The following is a 20,303-nucleotide window of genomic DNA, read 5'->3' as shown; positions in this document are numbered from 1 at the left end:
GTGGCGTTAGTCATCCTCACGTGCGAAATTCTGCCAAGTCTGGCCGCTCGTCTCCCATGTACGCCTGCCATCAATCATCTTCGCCGCCGGGGTCGATCATTACGCCGCACTCCTATTACCGCGACCACGAGTGCCGCTATTGGCTGTGGCTGTGTGGCTCAACCACTACTCTTATGGACATCGCTTGCCCCGGGGCACAGCTACGCGGCTACTACGTCTGGGGGGGGGGGTGCCATCGGGTGCTACTAGGCACAACCGTGGTCGCCTTCGACCCTGTCCACAGCCGGAAACTCAATTAGCTCGCGATCGTGTAGCGCGCGACGAGCGGCGCGTATCTTAAGTGAAGTTTAATCGCCTGCCAAAGTCTGGTTTTTGCCGAGCTAACGGTGAAGTCCGGACCGGCTTCGGTTTTGTGTTTTATGGTGACACCTGAGAGCCTATAATCTGTTGATAGACCCTTACTGGTGTGTCCCGTAATTTTTGACAACTGATTGGCTTTTGAAGAAGTGTATCAAATACGGACGACACGAGCTGTGGGATGTTTTGAAAGAGGACCATCGACAGGGCGTTGATGTAACACAAGACACAAATCTTCATCAAGTAGCCGATTGAAGACTGGCGCCCCGTCTGGCGCCTGGCAATCAATTCAATTCGGATTGTGATCGAAATCAATTGAGAACTGATCACGCGTGGACCAACGGCGAATATGCTTTCGACCCATTTATTGTGGTCCAGTAGAATCCGGCCCGTTCTGGTTTGAAACAGGATACTGGTTACTGGAGCAAGAACTTGCTAGATATTCCTGCATCTGATGAAACTGCATCAAGTTATCCTAATTGCCTTCGTCATCAATTCGATTCCATTGTTAAGTCCCAAATCTTCGTCCAGAAGTCCAGAGGGAACTACCAGAACCAGTTGGAGAAGGTCCAACGGAACGATAGTTGCTACGGCTACCACGCCGAGTGGCGATCTTCTTTATTGCAGCCCAGATCAATTGGCGATCTTCAGTCTGGTGTCAGTGATACTTGAGCCTCTCGATTGACCCTCGTTCACACCACGCACCATTGGCTACCGGAATGGTTTCCTCTGTCTCTCTCTGGTAGCGTGTCCTTGTAGCCATCTGTCCAGTGATCCTCTTAAAATCATCTTGCTTTTTGTCTGATCTACAAGCATCGGATATTCGATAGCTAGGACTACTGTTTATGGCTACTGAAATCAATGTCTCTTCATTCTCTCTCTCTCTCTCTCTCAGTCTCTTTGTGGTCGTGTGTCCGGTTCTCTTTAACCACCTTCCCCAGCTTATCTCTCTGTTTTTTTGCTCCCGTCCATTGAGACGCGGCGCGTATCAAATTCGAGCAGCTTGCACCGCGCATTCGAGCAGCTGTGGAGTCGCTGCTGATCTCGAAACCGGACCGGACGAGAACGGCGGGGGGGAAAGCCAATCAACAAACACGACCACCTCGCGGGCGGGCTCGCGGTGGGCTGCTTCACCCCACCCCACCCCCGGCGTCCGTATGACATAATTCAAGTTTTTGCTTCCTTCGTCCTCTCCCCAGTGTGTGCGCCTTCCGCCTCACTCGGTCATACGTCTCTTTCCCGCTCCACCACGTCGGCCGACGGCGAGAGTCCTTGGCGTGTGCGTCTTTTGCCATTCGCCGCTGCGCCGCCCCAGCCTGCCAGCCCCAGACCGCCCGCCGGCTGCGTGCGAAGTCGAGCGCGGACGACGCGGAATTTTCGTTGCTGAATTTTAAGGCAACCGCGCGCTCGAGCTGCTACTCTCGGCGATCCCGCTCTCTTTCGCTCGTGGGGGGCGATCTTAGCTGGGCCGCCGAGTCTGTTGAGGCCCCAAAAGCGACGAGAGAGCGCCGGAGAGTGATCAGTTCAAAACAAGACTCCGTGCGGTGCGCTCCCCGATCGAACGACGTGGTGTGTCTTGCGTCTGGTGTCTTTTGCGTGTCTCAAGCTCAGTTCGAGTGTTTCTCGAGCGGTCTTTCGGTGTCCATTGTTGTGTTGTGGTGCCGTCGTCCAATTGTCGATTGTAGTTTCGGTGTTCACGTTGGCTACTGGCGTGGCCATACGCCAGTCAGCGCTCCAAGTAGCGTGACCTACAGAGCGGTTGCCCAAGATCAAGGTGTCCATTTGGCGCGCTGGAATCGTTGTCCATCCCGAACACACTTTACATTTGTGCGTCGTTAAAGCAAGCCGCGTCAGAGGCCAAGGTTGCGCAGGTTGGCCGATCGGCGATTGATTCGTCCAATGTGAATGCCGCCGCCGTCGTCGTCGGAACACAACACCCCGTTCGGTCCGGTCCGCGTCGTGTCCGCGACAAGTGTCCGGTTCGTTCGCAAGCTCCCCGTCGTCGTCGGCTACTGCGATCACTCGACCTGCTGGTGTTCGTTCCGCCCAAAGGGGGGACCACAGTGCGGTGCTAGTAGTGGTGGTAGGCTGTGCCGCGAAACATTGTGCGTGCGAAGCATGACAAGCGACTGACAGCACAGCCACCGGCACGACAGAAACTGACCAACCTTCTGCGATCGTCGCCTGAGAAGTGACCACCCGAAACATGCCGCCTTCTTTCTTGGACGTTGTGAATCATTCAGTAGCCGGTAGTCGCCGCAGGCCTTTAAACACCCCACCAGTGGGATAACTGAGGACAGGCGTTCTTCACACTACAACATATTGGACAGGAGATCTCCGAGATCATTAGTATACTGGGCTCAAGCCAACCTGATCCGTCGCTGCTCGGTGCTCGACTATAGCTGGGCGATAATCTTGGCCACCATCGTGCTCAAGACGCTCGCGGCAATTGCGAAACAGCTGGCGGGTTGAATGAACCCGCGGTTCCGCGTTGTTTGCCTGTCGAGGAGCGAGGACTAAAATCGACGATCGACGTGCGGAAATCGTTCGCCCGCTTCGGGGAGCGTTGTTGTGGTGTCCTGACACACCCAGCGCGCAGCTGTTCTCTATCCGTCGCCGCTCGAAGACGGCACCATGTCTGCCGTGGTGCCGAGCCGAGTAATCTTAAGCCACGGCGAGCGATCACCTTCTTGACAGCTTTTCGTTTATCTATCGTACAACGTGGCCGGGGCGGCGATAACGACCCGCGGACCAAGCCTCGCCAGTGGTCAGGTGGTGAGATTGTGGTTTTTTTTTGCCCCAAGAAATCAGGTCACTCCGATAGAGAACCGCCGCCCGAAACCGTCTCGCTGGCTGCTCGTGGCGTAGCCTGCGACCCCCCGGTGGTGTTAGGGTTAGTGGAAAAACGGTGTAAATGTTCAAAGTTTATCGCATCAAAACACCGGCGCCGGACCGGCCGGTCGAGCCGGACCCCGTCGATTTATACGCCCATTTGTGGATAATGACACTTTGAATCCTTCTTTTTTTAATTGGTATTTTGGATTACGGGTTCGCAGGACACAACATTTTGTGGGGTGGGGGCCAGAGATCGGTGCTGGTTGGCTGGCCGCCCGCGGGTCGCTGTTATTTAGGCATCATTAACATTCTTACCCTTCCGTGTACCGTGGCAAGATACGCCACCGTGCGCGCTGCAGGATCGTAAGTTAGCATAACGCGTCCATAATTTCGAGCGTCGACCGTTGCGTGACGTTGACCGCACCACCGTCCATCTTCCCGACACTCTCAATCTGTTCGTGTCTCGGGGTCTCGGCGGAGTAAGTCGCGCAAAAAAAGTCATCGCCAGCGGCGGGTTTCGTGTTACGTGCGAACGGTTTGGTCCGTCGATCGGCCGATGTCGATCGAGCTGTGAGTGGGTTGACGACGGCGGCGATGTGTCTTCGCCATGTTCTGATGTTTTCCGCCGTGTTGTTGCCGTAGATCGATCGTCTCCGAGCGACGGGGGAAGAAGTGCGTCACATGCCACCCTGGGTAGTGTAATGAGCTTGTTAGGGGTGAGCGCGTCGAACCAGGATGCACTCGGTTTGGGTTGACATCTCGGAACCACCCTCGGTGTAATTGATGTGCCGGGTACTCCAGCGGTGGTCTCGACCCCGTCCCCGTCACAGACCGCAATTAATTAATGGAATTTACAACCTGAAAATTGGCACCCTAAAATGCGTTTTCGAACCACCTTTTTTTCTTTCCGGTTCCACCGGTTTTCTTATGTTCGAAAATTGGCCTGCACGAGAGGCCAATTTGGTGAGCGTATCGAAAAGAACGATCTAACTCCACGCCAAGTAAAAGGTGAAGGTTTCGGGCCGTAAATTAATTCCCCACGGCACGCCGAAGACGAATATGCAAATGGAATGTATGCTGTTTGGGTTCTTTTTCGGAAATCGTCACATCCGGCGCGGCCTTCGATGGGCGTGCGCAATAATTGGATCACTCAAGACAAGACACTTGACCTTGCCGACGTCGACGACGGCACGTAATCGAATCGACTGACGACGCCGTGTTCCGTCTTATTGGAGCATTAAAAGTGTTTCCGTTTCGCAACGTGATCCGATTGGGGTGACCCAGAGGAAACCCAATCTTAAAGCCGGCATCTTCGGGGGTTCGCCGAATGGCCAAATGCAATCCGACTGGGTTTTTTTTCTGCGCATGGCGTGGCGTGAAACCGATTCCACTTTGCGTGAGAGCGCACTCGGTTTTGTGCACAATAAAAAGCGCAAACCACTAGATAGGGCGATTGTTGTTGTCTCGCCCGAAACTGAGCTTGGCAGAGGGTATGACCTTATGAACCCCAAGGTTACAGAGGATCGCGAGCTACTTAAACACGCGCACCGCAAAACATGCGGCCTCTGGAGGCTCTCGGGGGGAGCCATTACCCAGCCGGCGGATCAGATTAGATAGAAGCTGATAGAAGCAAAAGTCCCTCCGCGTTGCTGTCCTTGATCCCTCGCGGGGCTGTGCGCACGCTCGCAGAGCCCAACATTATGGAAGATTTATTCCAATTACACCCTGACTGTTTTGGGGCGAAGGCCGCACCTGGCACAGATGACGCGATTTTGATTGAATTATGGCAACAAAGCACTATGATCATCATAACTGCTGGGTAACTTGAGACACTGCCTTGCCAACTGCGCACGTTGGGATTTCCTCGTCGCTCCGTGTGTCACGGTGAACCGGATACCGCCCCCCCCCCTCCCCTTTTCTTAACCGGATCACTCGGATAATCGATCGATTCGCACCACTTTTATGTCACTGCGACTGATCGAAAGCGCCAACATTAAGACCCGCCCGTCGCGTCGCGTAACACCGTCCGTTTGATGAGCAAGTCTCTGCGCCGGCGCCGGTTGTCGGGTAATTGAAGATAATCTCGCTAAGTGACACACACCACACACACACGGTGTGTCCCTGTGGGGCTCGCGTTGCTGACGTTGCTGGCCGGTGACGGATTATCCGGTTCGTGCAACTCGCGTGGCACGCAGCTTATTAGCTCGCGCTGCTGTGATGCTGTGCCGTGCCGAGGTGGTCGGTCCCGCTTGTGATGATCGACTTGCGAACAAAATCATTCCGACAACCGGACACCGCACGACGCCGAGGATTGATTGAGCAATAAGGCATGGCAGCATGATGCGGTCGGGCAAGGACATGGGCCAACATCGCGATACGAATTTATTCCTTGTTTTCGAATTTTTGTGTTACGGTAACATAATAATTAAATAAATTATAGATTCTCGAGCAGCTCCGCTCTGTCTCTCTCTCTTTTGGTCGATACATGGAAGCTTCTCCACGCGGTCACGGTTTTCTTTTGAGTGACGCGGCCGGAGCGCAGCATAAATGCACACATTATCCCATTTTACGGTGTCATAAACATTCCCGTGCACGCAGGGATAATAAAATTTTGACATTACTTAGTCGGCCCGGAGTCAGGTTGGTTCACCGTTGGCTTCCTTTCACTTCGGGCCGATTTCGCGCCCGTCAGGGTCCACGTCAGCGTTATGACAGGGTTACGTTTCAATTAAGGCACAGCCACCGGCACCGTTCTGGAGCGGCACTGATCGACGCTGAAACCATTAACTTTGTTTTCTACTTTCCTTGGAAGCATTTGCACGATGCGGTAAAGGGCAACACGACGGTCCTCCCGAACCGGTTACCAAAATGCAATGTCTTAAAGCATGGATTTAAACGACTGTTGTTTATGTTTATGAAAAATGACATCCGTAAGATGTCCATCGCAAAATTCCCCAAACTAAAGGCTGCGAAAGTCGGCGAATGTTCTTGAACCCTGCACACGGAGCAGGACACCGACCGGAACTGTTGCACCTGCACCACATTAGTTGGCCCTTGTCACACACACCCGGTGTAACAGATACCGATCGCTTTCAACCCGTTCGTTCGATCGTTATTTTTACGAACATACTAAGTATCGTCTGCTGCACGGATGATTCATCGCCAAATGGCGGTGGATGAAAATAGCAAACCAATCGCCGCTATCGGTGCTGCACTTGTGGACTGCATCCCGATGTTCAGCTGTTCCGTGCACACAGCGAAAGAGAGAGAGAGGGAGAAAGGTCTTCCTGCACCGGCAAGTGACAGCTTAAATGGGCCGCCAGTTTTTTGGGGCGGCGAAACTTATGGTCTCCGTTAAAATGCAGCACATTTTTCACTTTTCCCGGCCCGCCGCCGCCATCACCTGTTGGCACCCCAGGCTGGGGCGGCCAGGAAACACTCGATTTGTTTACGACCCCGACCGTTTCCTGTGCCGTGCACGATGAATTTTATTTTTATCGGTTTGCAGAAAAAGAAATTTTTGCCATCGAAATTGGTGCTCCGCAGAGCAAACTTGGGTGATGGAGGCCGACTTCGGCCGGCATACTTACTGTAAATCTTCGACTCCAGGTGAATGCCGTTTGAAATAGATATGCGTAACGAATTTCGAACGTTGTGACGCTCGTCTATCTTAATAAAACCGTTCGGCTACGATTGCACAATGACAGCTCAGTGACAGGACAGCGCGGGGACCAATCAGCGCGGTCTGGGTTGTCGGTTGGGAAATTAGCTTAAAACAAATAAGTCATAGGCCCATAGGCGGGGAGTGAAGTCAACCTATGACTCCCGCGGGGCGGCAGTCGAGGTGTAGCGCGAGAGTTCAAGCGAACATCGAACGGCGGCCCCCACGGGTCCCGTGTTCCAAAGGTCCTTCACGGGCCGGAGCACGAGGTGGGCTCGGTGGTGGGCGCTCGTAGGTTAATCTACATTTTAATCATTCCAATCACCACCACCACCACCACCACTGCGCGCTGTCCGCCATGTGGCAAATTAGTCGAACGTGTTACGGGCGCGCGCTCTCCCGCCAGGTGACGACCCGTCAAATGGCATGACACATTCCGCGAATCGTCACCCCCAAGGGGGGGGCAATTATTTGTTTGCCCCCCAGACACTGCTTGGCCTCTCGCAACATCACCCGCGAATGCGTGTTTGCCCGGACTTTGGACGCGCAGGTGAAGTTTAAGCAAATAATCGCGGTTCGCGAAGATGATTGCGAAAGACGGAGCCAAGCTCCGAAGAAGAAAGGGCCCGAAATCCGAAAGTGCAGAAGCTGTCCGATCCAGCTTTTAATGGACCACCCGGGCCGGGGCTTACACACCTGACAGGGAATTGACTGCGTTCCGTGCAGGGGGATTTTATTACGAGAGTTCCTTTTTTTGTATTCTTATCATTTCCCCAACTCGTCGAAAGGTTGCCAAAAATGGCATTACGCGAGGCGCGGTCGATTGGCGGCCGCCCTTCACTTCCATTTTCGATGATCGACAGCGGCCGGTGCAAAGTCGTGCACATTTCTTCGCTACCGGCGTCCGGTGTCAAATGTCTTGGCAGGTACGCTGGCTGGTAAGGGTGTAAGCGATCGTTTAGAAAGGGGCATCACGCCTCCGAAAGGGTCACGGAATGGAAAGGTATCGCCGCATCTGATTTTTTATGCCATTAAACGGATCGCGCCTCACTTTCAGAACGATCGAGACTTTCCCAGGACGAAATCATCTCATCGTCTACTAAGATCATCTCAAGACTATGAGGAGAAATGAGACAATGTTTGCTTTGCTAAGCCCTCGTGGTGGAGCAAAAATTTGCATTCCAAATTTGGGAAAATAATTACCACTTAAACATCGCCACGATCGCCAGAGGTTAATGGAAATTAAATGGGTTTAAGGATGAAAAATGGCAACCGATCAACCCGAAGCGCACCATCAGGAGCGTCGATTACGCTGTGTGGTGATCACCCAGCTGGTCGCATCTGCGTAGCACCTACGCTGCCAACACTCATCGCTCAGCCGCTCGGAAACCGCTTCCCGAACCCTTTCCGAATCGACCGGGCCAGGCAGCCTGGCTGGCTGGCTGGCAGGCTGGCAGGCTGGCTGGCACCTTACGCACCACATGTGCGGGCCGGGTACAAATTATAAATAAATCCGCGAAGCATATCCGTGCGCGCGTGCGGCTCGCGATAAAGATGCCGGCCGGCGTGCGGCGTGTTTATTTTCGTGCCGATAGAAAGTGAACTTTTGTCGGTGCGCGGTGCGCGAAATGGTGCGCCATTTGTTTTTAGATTTGTCTCGGCTTAGGCTTGTCGAGTTTTTACTTTCCTTTTCCTGCCCTGGGTGGCGGTCGTCACGGCTGACGGGGTTTGTTTACCTCCGTCGCTCGGGCTAATCGTTGGCGCGGTGAGTAGATTCGGCTCTCGCGCATCTCACGGAAGCCCAGCTGCGATCGAGCTGAGAAATTGGAATGATCCGGCGATGGGGGAAGATTTAAACTAATTTGGCTGCCCACAGTGCTCGCGCGCTCGATGATGGTCGCTGATCGTGGGTTGATTTATGCAGGAGCACGGCTCGAAACTAACGTTAGTGTCACCCGATTTATGTTGCATTGGTGACTGGCGAAAATTCGGCCAACAAGCCGTCGACAGCGAATGATTCATGTTTCCGCCACGATCTAGTAGATGGATTTATGGAACTGTAATCGGAGGACGAAAACTCGTTTGGGGCCTCGGTCGACCACCATTCCGGTGCATAAACATAATTGCGGCCAATATGTTCGGTGCACCCCTGCTGTCGGCAGGGAACAAACGGGCAGGATCGTGAGTAATGCAGATTGTCTCGGTCCATAATTAGTGCAATCAATTTGTGCGCCCCAAAGCCAGCCGAAGTCGGCAAAACTGTTTGGTCCTGGCTCGTGCTTTCGCTCGAAACAACCTCTTACACATGTTCGTGGTTCTGTTAAAGTCCACGAATCTCCTTACGATAGGCTGCCCAGTAGAGGACCGACATAAAATTCATCAAGATAAGTATCTGATCCACCACCGCCAGAGGCGGCCAACTTAAGCGGCGGTGGGGCTGAGACTCCAACAAATTATCTCGCCGACAGGGGCGTGAGCCACGCTTATCGGCTGATGGTCATCGGGTTTTTGGGGAGCACGATTTTCGACGCACTGATAATTGCACCTCAACTGTTGCGTAACCTCGGCTCCAATTGAATCCGGATCCGGGTTTCTGTGAAGCCGTGAGGATGGACTAAGCCAAGAGAATGTAATTAACGACCCGAGTGAGGCAAAAGAAAGCGCCTTAAGCTACGCTTTAATCCTTTATCGAAGCCTGAAAATTACGATCAGCATGCATTAAATTTCTTCGCACAGAACTCAAGGCCAACATGATTGGGGGCCGTTGGCAGATCGAATTAAGACGAATTGTCTTCTGACATAGGGGCACCTACACCACACGCTGATTGTCTAATATGCAGATCTTCGATCGATTGAAAGGCGCCACCTAGCTGAGCGGAATCGGTTGAATAAATCAATTGAGAGCATTTATTATTTGCATTCGTCACGATTGACGCGTGCGTGTCAGACGCGCCGTCGTGCCACTGATCGTCGTCAATCAGACCGCACTGACCGAGAGGAGCCTGAGAGTTCTGTTTGATTGACATCGACGTGGAAAGGCGCATGTTGACGAACGGAACCCCGATCTTCTCGGGGGGGGCTGGCCCTTCAAGACGTTCGCTTCGCTGAGACGAACGATAATTCGCTCAAATCACGCAGCCTGCTGATTGAGGCTTCCATTGAGGGGAATCGAATTGGTAAATGGAAAGATTGATGGTGTCGATGCGTAGAAGCCATCGATCGGACGGCACTCTTGTTCGATCCTTCGACCCGTCACCATATGGGTGCTACATTGTGGCCACCAACTCGACGATTGCTCAGTAAAATTAATATTAATTTCCTTCTATTCCGTGCCATTTTGCTTTCGGTTCGGAGGAATTTACGATGCAAATGAGCGTTGCTGGTGGTGAGATGCAACGAGCACATTTTCAACAGTTTGTACTTTAAATTGGCACTGTTTGCCAAACAACCATGAAAGGAGACGCCCGGCTGGAGTGCGAAAAATGGATTGCACCCGAGCGGCGCGCGGGACTTGACGAAAGACAGACGGCTTGCCATCCAGACGTGGTACGGGAAAAAATGGTTCGATCCACTCTTTTTCGATCCGATCGGTTTTTGGGAACCGTAAAGCCCACAATTAATGGGGCCCAGAGGGTGCGAGACCGCGTGGCCGAACGAGCCGAACGCGATCGGATTCCTTTCTCTTCGGATCGGTTCAACCCGAAAGGATCAACGCCAACGGCGACGGCTAATTATCGTAAAGCTGTTCGAAAAATGGACCTCCGAGGACTGGCCCGAACGCCGGCTAAGACACAAATTTATAGTCCCCAAAAGTCGCACTAGAAGATGCGTCACGGTCAACCACGGTTTTTTTCGGGGCGCGGACACTCTTTGCGCATTGATGTTATTAATATTGCGCTTTGTTTTGAGTAGCATCCGGTGTCGTGACACGGGCTCCGGACGGATTCGGAAGATTCCATTTTTCTTCATTTTCGCCCGGTGTCGGGTCGGGTGTCTGTCAAAACAGACAGCGCGACGGTCGAAAAAGGGAAAGTTAATTGTGCCACACGCGCCGCCAACCGCAAGCAGCAGCCGCGATTTGCGCGTGGGGTCCGATCGCGAGGCGGGATCTTGTGGACACAATGTTTTTTTTTTGCGGGGCCGTTTGTTTTCGGCCTTTTAATTTAATTTTCGGTGCGCCGGGTCCTCGGGCAGTCTGGAGTGGTGGAGCAGAAGGTGTCGAACGTGTTTGTGGTTGCCTTCATTTGGACATTGTTAAAATCGATCCACCCCCAAAAATAGCGATCGATCCTCGGTCTCTTGGCTGGATACTATGTAACGGGTAAAGGGTGAAGCGAACGTAGCGGTGCTGCTGCTGCCATGGCCATTGTTTGAATTCAATTAAGACCTTTAACGAGCCATCGTTTACCACCTACTGTGCCAGTGGAAAACGGGTTTATCGAAACCACGAGCCCGGCGGAGGAACCACTTTGGCTAGGGAAGAGGAATTAATGGGCAGAATCTACCATGTAATTCGCGAATCGCTTTCGCGGATACGCTTCGAATAATTGAATGCTGAGCCGCGGTCCTACCTCGATGGGCCGTGATCATAATTATGTTTGCGGATTGCAATAAAAAACAACCCGACTCTTGACTAAGGTTTATCTTGCATTAAAAGGATTGTACCTTCTGATACAATATTCGGTTTTACTGCACAAAACGAATTCGAAATATCAAAATAATGTGACTTGCCAGATTAATTCAATAAAATACGCGACGTGAGCCACCGTGCGCAATCACGTAAGCCGGACGGGCTTCCCAGCAGCACGCGGCGTGTTATATCCTTTCGCTTCGGCCGTTCCGAAACTTCCATAAACGCGCCTCGGCCAAGGACTTTTACCGAGCAAATACGCGCACCGCCGTGGGTCACGTCCGTCGAAAAAAAAAGCTGGAACACATTTTTAGTCAATTAAATTCACAGATAGCAGCAGCAGCAGCAGCGGCAGGTTCCTTGCGTACTTAGACGAGACCAGACCCAGCATTTTTGGTGGGATCATTAAAATTTAACGAACCGGAGGCACCGGATTACTGACCCGCGGTCCGTATTTTGCACCTCCTGTCACACGACATTCGCACACTGGATGGAAAGTGGTTCTCGGATCGCCGGACGGTGCCTCGGATTTTTTTATGATCATTTTCCGGCCTCCGGCACACCGTGCGGAAATTCGCAATGCCGCCGCGTGCCCAATTGCGATCGAGTTGTGCAATTCGAAGTTGTTCGAAACTGAAAACCGGTCGGGTTTATCATTATTCGGAACGAGTCGCCGCCGTCTTGGTTGCCTACTTAACGGAGATGCTCGCCGTAGCTTAAGAGCTCTGAATGATTCACAACGCCGGAGAGGTGGTCCGCGAAGATCGCATAAGAATGTGTCCTACCCGTGTCTACCTACAGATAACTCTGAGCCCTCGTAAAACGTGTGCCGAACGTGAAGTGAAGTGAAACGCGTTAAACGACCCTTCGACGGAACGGTAGCCCATTAAAGTGTCGTCAAAAGCAGTGTCCACGGTGCGTGTCCACCGGCCACGGTGCTTCGATATGCTGTTTCAACATCGTCCAACTATCGTCTCCTTGTGGTAAATGGTGCTATAATGTGTGTCTGCCGGACGGCTGGACTGTCGGCACCGGAGTGTTGAACACACTACTAGTGGCGAACATTGATCGTGACATCTTCATCGGCTCCGTTGGAATCTTGCTCGGACGTGAATCGACGGTGATCGAGTTGTTGTGACCCTTTTTAGTGACCTATAGTGCACACTTTCGGTGTGCAGTTCTCCCGCTGGGCATTCCTGAGGTGGCTCTCCTGGAGCTCCTCCGTGTTTGGAAATGTCATCGAAACCACCGATGAAGTCGTCGTCGGCACTGCTCGGTGGACCACTGAGCGGTGGTGGCAAAAATGGGAACGCCGGCAACGGGAGCGGCAATGGCCGGGATCCCCCGGGTGGGCTGAGCGCCGGGGGGTATAAGTACGAGCGGAGCATCGAGGACACGGTGGTGGCGCTACGCCGCGAACTGCGCACCGTTTACGAGACACTCCGCGAGCAGAACGAGAAGCTGGTTGACCTGGAGAAGGATGTGCGGGATCGGGACATTAGCATCCGGTACCTGAAGAACGAGTACCGCAAGCTGAAGGAGTACTACCAGTGCACCAAGAGTGACCTGTCGGTGCCGCCGAACTTTGCTGCCCGGGAGAACGGCGGCGGCAACAAGGAGAACGATCACGGAGCGGCTAGCGTCGAGGATTTGCTGCAGAAGCTGCAGAAGGAGCTGAAGGAGAAGGACCAGTCGGTGCGCGAGCTCAACCAGAAGGTGATCCGCCTGTCGAACAATCTGATCTTCGTGCAGAAGGAATCGCTCAGCAAGGACGATCGGCTCGACGAGCTGCAGAACGAGATCGACAAGTTCCGGCAGGTGGTAGGTTTCCCCGATGCTTTCCGGGACAGCGTCCGGTCGGTCGGTCGGTCTCTAATCTCCCGTCCGTCTCACTCGCAGGTGCGTCCCATCACGAAGGCCATGATCGAGAAGCGCTGCTCGGAGGACACCTTCGACGGGTGGTCGCCGGGCGTGGAGAACACGCGCGTCCTGCCGGTCATCGAGCCGCGCATCAAGCGGCAGGCTATCAGCGCGGAACCGCTGTCGTCGCTGGCCGGCATGCAGGGAGACCTCATCAAGATACCGAAATCCTCGCTGTAAGCTGCGCGCCCTCGGTGCTAGTAACTTCAAACAGGGACCCGTGGGCGACGTTCACACGATCACAATCCTTAACACCTCCGATTGACCTCCAACGGTTAGCGAGCGCTTCCGCTACTCCTCGACTCCGAGGGCTCCGAGTCGAAGGTCCAGTGTCCGGACCCAATGTCGGGCAAGCCGTGTAGGAAGGATTCGTGACACCTTTTTGACAGCGTGCCGTTGTCAACTGGACAGGGCGGAGGCGCGCTCGACACGCTCGCAGTGTCCGTTCGTCCGTAGGAGTGCAGGTCGTGGCCCGCTTCGACGCCACGACTATCACGAATTGAGTGAAATGGATCGGAACGCGTCCCGCGCGTCGGGCCACCTGTCGGAGGGCGCCGATTTCACGGGTTGCCCGATGCTGCGACTTGCTTTTGCGGTCCCGTCTCGGCCGGTTCAGGTTGCGTGCGTTCTGGTAGTTAATTAAAATGTTTACATATCATCTAACCCGCGAGCGCGCGCGCGGCCCTCTCACGGGACTGGCGTTTCGGTCGCGCAAATTAAGCGCGGCATTAACAGCGCCTTGTCACTGATTAGATCCCTTCCCCGTCGGAACCGGCAAGTGTCGCAGGTCGTTGAACGCGTGAGTGTAGGCACCGGGCGGCACTGTTTCTCGAGGTGAAGATGTAGATGAACACAGTTTAATTCAATTGAAATTAATACCTCACCCGCCGATTAGAAGTAATCGGATCCGACACGCACGGAGCGACGCGTACTGGTGTGGGGTGTCCGATCAGCCAGACCAAAACGGACCAAGCCGAATTCTTGCACGCAGCTCGAAGTACGATGGACGCAGCAACAGCGAAGCAGCCTCAATTTGCACTGACATCCTGTCGACTGGTTTGACTGCGAGTTTTCCGTTTTTGGATGATCCTTTTGCTGAAAGTTTGCTGTCCGTATTATTTATTTTGTTTATTTATTTATTTAATCATTTCAGGATCAAGGTTTCAGTTTTTGTTATGGTCCCGAATTTTCTCAATAGGATTGCAACAAGCTTCATAAACACAAATGAAAGCAACGGCATAAGGATCCGTTCCTTCGGCAAATATTTGAAGCTTCGCCGATGATTTCACGAGCTGTGAGTGTTTGTTTCGCAACGCTCCACTTGAATCCGTGTTTTTGTCATATTTACCTTCATGTTTTGTGAAGCAATCAATTGTGAAGCAAGCAACGCTTCTTGAAGTACACATTTGAGCATAAATCTTTCGTTTGACATTTTTACACAATCAAAGGAATTAAATGTTGGTCCCTTTTTGGACTTTTTTCAAAACGCTCGACACGAGGACACGAGGAGCCACGTTCGATAGCTGCTGGTCCCATTCGTAAATAAATGGCCGTCCGGAGGAGCAAACAAACCTTCGGCGCCGAAACGAAAACGGCATCAAACGCCTTGACCGACCCCGACCAGACCCCGGCCCGGCCCGCGCGCGTGTGTGATCAGCTGTTAATTACCTCATTAATAATTGTACTCACGTCACGGCGGTGCGAAAGGTCGCGCATAATTCATACACAAAAAGGCGCACCCCGAAGCCTGCATTATGACCCCCACGTACACCACTTGACGGCCCACTCTCCGGGGGCCACACGCCCAAAATCAGCATCTCGGGCCCAGAAATTCCCAGACAACACAGCCTGCTTGGGGTACTCCCGGACCAGGCCAGCACGTGCCAGCCAGGCCAGCCGCGGGGTGCACACGACGGTCTTCACGCCTGCACACACACCCGCGGCCTGAGCAGACTCTAGGCGGCCCCAGAACCACCGCCGCCAACAACCACGTCTGACATTTGCATTCCATGGGAACGGAGCCGCCCATACGCCGAGGGTCTTGCGACGAGGTTGTGTCTCCGGTTTGAACCACTTTTGGTGCCCCACACTCGGGAGGGGGCCGAGAACCTCCTGCTTGCTGGCGGCCCACGTCCCGGCCACACGACTAACGATACATAGTTGTTGGGCCCTCCATGATTTTTCCTTTTGCCGTTGGTCCAGTGGCAAATTTTATGGTCCTTCCCGGCTCGCGACAGTCATCGCTTGTCACCATAAACCGCCTGTGACATTTTCATTAACTCTACCATCGAGACTAAACCCCCCCCCCCGTGGGATCCTTAAGAGCAGCCCCGCGGTGGCACCCGGTACCGGGGCGGGCAAAAAACCCGGTTCTTTGCTAAATGTTTTAGCACGTGTTTCACGCTACTTTCATCAATTGTCGTAAAAATTAATAACTTCTATTCGGTGATGATGGGCGTCGCTTGGTGTGACCCGTGCCCGAGTTGCAGAGTAGAGCAGTTGGGCAGATTTATTGGCAGATAAAGAAGTTTAGTCTGCTTCTTGTGCGACGAACGTGGGATGCGAACTGCTCGGCGGTCCCGCGGTGATCGTCAGTGGTGGATCGTCAGTTACAGTAGTTGACATTCGCAACGAAACACTGTCTCCTGGACAGTTTTGTTTGTATTCCAACGGTAATTAATGCAGAAACTCCGTCACATTTCCGGTTGATTGATAGTGTCCCAATCGCCCAGCGGGAAGGTCATCGGTACACGTGATCCTTCCCGAGCCCGAGACGCGAGGGACCCACCCCAACCCGGAGATGGAATCGCGTTTCCGTGGCGGCCGAGCACTCCGATTTTGATTGATCGACTCGAGCGGTGACCACGGATCGCGGATGCAGTCACGCGAGATGCGCTCGCCCCCTACTTGGCAGGATCATTATCGCGCCGCAGTGATTAATTGCACCGATTTGACCAACAGCTGACCGATTTCCGTCTCTCTCTCCCGCTCTCTTTCTCCTGCAGATCCCGTGAAATAATCAAATCTGCCATCCTGGACAACGATTTCATGAAGAACCTGGAGATGACGCAAATCCGCGAGATCGTCGATTGCATGTATCCGGTGCAGTATGCCGCCGGCAGTCTGATCATCAAGGAGGGAGACGTGGGCAGCATCGTGTACGTGATGGAAGGTAGGTGCGGGTGGTGGGGACAACAAAACATCGCGCCCATCGATGTTATTTCGATCATTTCGCTCCGACTCTCCGTGATCAACCGGTTGCATACCTTTAGGATTACACACCAAAAGATTAGCAGCGCCCTCTGGCCGTCAGCCGTATTCGTCGAAATGTTTACTAGGTGTGTGCGTTGAGAATGAGACTGTTTTTAACACACAACAAAATGTTTATAAAATTTTAATGCGATTTTCTATTTTATTCAAAGTATGTGCCATCGCTAGCTATACATTTCTCCTATCTCTCTGCTAAATCATGGATTCCCAGACGAAAGAATTCTTCGTCTTTTTAATTAAACTAATTAGTCATCCCATTTCAACTTCCTCGTAGAAAAACGAATGACTGCTCAGCGGATACGTGTCCCATCGATGAAAAAGAATGATATTCCGAAAGAGCCAAGTCTGGTGAATAACGCGGGGAGGGGTAGCAGCTCCCATTCAAGTGATTTGACAGTATCCTGAAACAGTTTTGCTTTTTGGGGACATGGAAGCCTTAGGCCACGGGCTACCAGGCGCCTCCATTTTTGATAAGAAAAACGACGTTTTGGTCGTTTTTCGATCAATGCATGGTTCAAATTGATCATTTGTTGTCAGTAGCGATCGGAATTAACGTTTTCATCAGGTTTTAGAAGCTTGTGAAACACCACACCTTTCTGTCCCACCAGAAAGTCCGTTTTTTGGAGTCCTTCAAGGCTTTTTTTTGTAAAGTCAAAATCGCCATTTTGAAATTTTTTGAACCACTCAAAGCACTGCGATTTTTCAAACACAATTCCCGACAAGCATTTGGTGCGATTCCGAAGCAGTTTTCTTCAACAGGGGCAGAAAAATAATAATCCCCGCAAAACGTCATTTTCAGGCACAAAAGTTGACATAGTTTAACCCTTTCAATGATGGGTTGCACATCGAAATAATTTATTTTACGACCTGAAATCATTTACCGGATGTCAAAACAAGGTAATGATGTATGAACAACAAAACTGGGAAGTCCCAATCGGCAGGTACAGCCATCTTTTTAAAAGTTCGTTTCTCAACGCACACACCTAGTACTTTCTAACAATAAACCGTATGACGACAATGGTGGTCCTTTATTTTTGGCGTTAGAGATTGTGGGTTACAACAGGACGCTCCAGGACTCATAAGAAATTTGATTTTTGCAGACGAAACAAAATATATCCGTTTATTTTATGTAAATTTTCCGATAGCGTAGGATAAATTTAGTACTGTTTTCTGTGTTTAATTTACTTTCAGCAGGTGATAGTGAACAGAAAAATAATAATGTAGTTAAAAGACAAAGATTGCTTACAAATTATTCGCAAATGACTCTGGAATCTGGCAGAACGTAAAATTTTGGGTCATTTTTACTACAGCTAACTTACATACTAAATTCTCTAACGTAAACCGCATCATTTGTCCCAGTCTTGGCTTTTCCGTTTGTGTTCTAAAAATATTTAGTGCTGCAGGTACCGGAATTGGATGAGCATGAAGAGGAGATATGTTTGTAAGGGGAAAACCACGTATAATAATTGGATTTCCTTGCACAGCTCGCACAAATTGAGCTACAATACATTTGCTGAGCGGGAAGCAAAGCAAACAGAGTTCGGAGTATAAACAAGCCGCGATGCCGAAGTGACAAAATATTCGCCGAGGATCGTCCTTGGGATTCACCGTTGGCTTGTAGTTGCCGGTGATACGCATTTGACCGTTTTTCTTCATTACAATGTGGGTTGGGGATGCCCATTCTCAGCACTCTTTCGTATATTCCCGACGATATTTTCTTGTCCATTTCTGCTGCGTACTGGTGGCCCTCGGCCACCAATTGGCCGTTTGTCTTCGCGCAACGTCCGTTCGCTCGATCGTTTGCCCCCTGCAATTGCAAGACGAACGACGGCGGTTGCATTTTCACTTTCCACGAAGGCCGATGGAGCTGGGGCTGATCGATGAACACGACTCCTGGCGGTCCGATTCCGGTGGTTGTTCCGCGCGCGCTGAAATATTGCCAACCGGCGCTTCGGAACGAAGATGGATCGCGATTGCTTTCGCTTTCGCAGATGGCGAGTGACAATCGATGAATTATCTAACCACCGACGTTGCTCGCTGAGAAACCGGCCCTGGTTCTCGGGTGTTTTTGCGAAGAAAGTAATTGACAAACTAATGGTTTTGCGGTTAGTTTACGGGAGAAATGCTCGAGACAGCGAGAGATGCATAGGCTCATCTTCCCGGCAACTTTCTTCGGCGTGGAAATTTGGCTCAATTGTGAGTTAATCAATGCTCCGTTAGCGGATAATATTTGCTGACAAACACGGGGTTGCCAAACATAAAGCGGGCCGTATTCAACAAATATCAATGCCAACGATTTATTGCCTGCGAGTCGTTGGTCTCGCATTTACTGCACCATCATCGAGTGATTTCATCGCGTCCCATTACTTCTTATCCAATATCCAATAAAATAATCATAAAACCGAGCATCATTAAGCCTTCGCTACCAAACAGGATCTTTCACGGTTTTTGTGCGAAGAAAAGTTCACTCCAAAAGCAATCTGTCAATCTTTCGAACCCGGCATCGGTTTATAAAGTCAAGGCCAGCCGCGGTCGAACGAATAGAAAGCATCGGGGCAGGCCACGCAGAATTGGCGAAGTCGGGAAAAGGCCGATGAAACATAACGACCAACCGGGGATGGCAACAATCGCCAACAACAACAACTAATTACTGTTCCGTCCCTCGGTTCGAAACAAAACGCGTACAACATAATTTTACGCACCACTAACGACCCGGTCCGATGCAAACTGGTCCGTGGAAATGGATCGAACCGGAAAGGCTGTCTGCATTTCCGCTTTCGGGACCCTGACCAACCCTGAGGGGTATCGTTTGCGATGGCGTTTGACTTGTGTTTCCGTCTGAGTATCTTAAAACGGGGTTTCTTTCTTCTTTATTTGCCTCCTACTTACCTCGTCAGAAGATTCTTGAGCGGTTCGCGGTTCATTAGGTCCAGGAAGCACCGAGCGCCAATCATATGGCGTGTTTTGGAAAGCGAAACTCGAAAGAGAAGTGGACCGATGGGCTTAAATTAACGAAGTGTTTCTATTGGCCGGTTACTTCCTTCGTTCACTTGGCGAAATATCGCAGAAAAACGTATGATGGGCGGACTCACTGTGGTAATGGGGCTCTACAGTTACGCCGGGCCTGAATTTCAAATGAATCTCCTACTTGTAGCAGTGCTGATAAAAAGTAACCTCACAAGTCTCAAGTCTTGCTTCCAACGGGGTACGGACAGTTGGACTACAAAACCCCACGACCCGGTGCCAGAGTGCAGCTTGAGCTCAAGAATTTGTTTACGGCCTTTCCAAGGTGTTCCGAAACCGTTCGAGAGCCCCACCATTCCGAGCCGGGGTCTCCGACAATTGATCTCGCAAAAGATCTCGACCGAAAGACCTTCACCGCAGTCCACCGGCTAGTAGCGCAATGCGCAACCAAGCCGCACGCCGCCGCCGACTAATGGCCGTAGAGAACACGTCCACAGGAAGGTACGAGAGGGCCGGCCGCCCCACACAGCACAAGACTTCTTGGCGTGTGCGATGATGAGATTGCCCGCGCTGGAGCCGGCGGTTTGGACCTGCGAAGGACAACGCCTAAGCCCTCCGAGTGGGGCACGTGAACAGAAACGTTCACTCCAACGGGGGTTGTAATTG

At 52.0% G+C, this 20,303-nt stretch overlaps 1 protein-coding gene across 3 annotated transcripts in view; it reads left to right on the top strand.

The window, feature by feature from the left end:
* LOC128272980 (cGMP-dependent protein kinase, isozyme 2 forms cD4/T1/T3A/T3B) overlaps positions 1–20,303 on the top strand; it is a 100,131-nt gene that overhangs the window by 45,263 nt on the left and 34,565 nt on the right. Inside the window, exons 1-2 of one of the 3 annotated variants that reach the window (XM_053010879.1) lie at positions 13,431–13,579; positions 16,409–16,575. In XM_053010879.1, the coding sequence (XP_052866839.1) occupies positions 13,542–13,579; positions 16,409–16,575 (205 nt within the window). In that variant the 5' untranslated portion in view covers positions 13,431–13,541. Of the gene's footprint in view, positions 1–13,430; positions 13,580–16,406; positions 16,576–20,303 lie in introns of those variants that run through there. The other 2 variants (XM_053010878.1, XM_053010881.1) reach the window with 2 other exon arrangements.

Source organism: Anopheles cruzii, chromosome 3, assembly GCF_943734635.1.
Source record: "Anopheles cruzii chromosome 3, idAnoCruzAS_RS32_06, whole genome shotgun sequence".
Lineage (NCBI taxonomy): Eukaryota > Metazoa > Arthropoda > Insecta > Diptera > Culicidae > Anopheles > Anopheles cruzii.
This window is presented reverse-complemented; position numbering and strand designations above follow the sequence as displayed.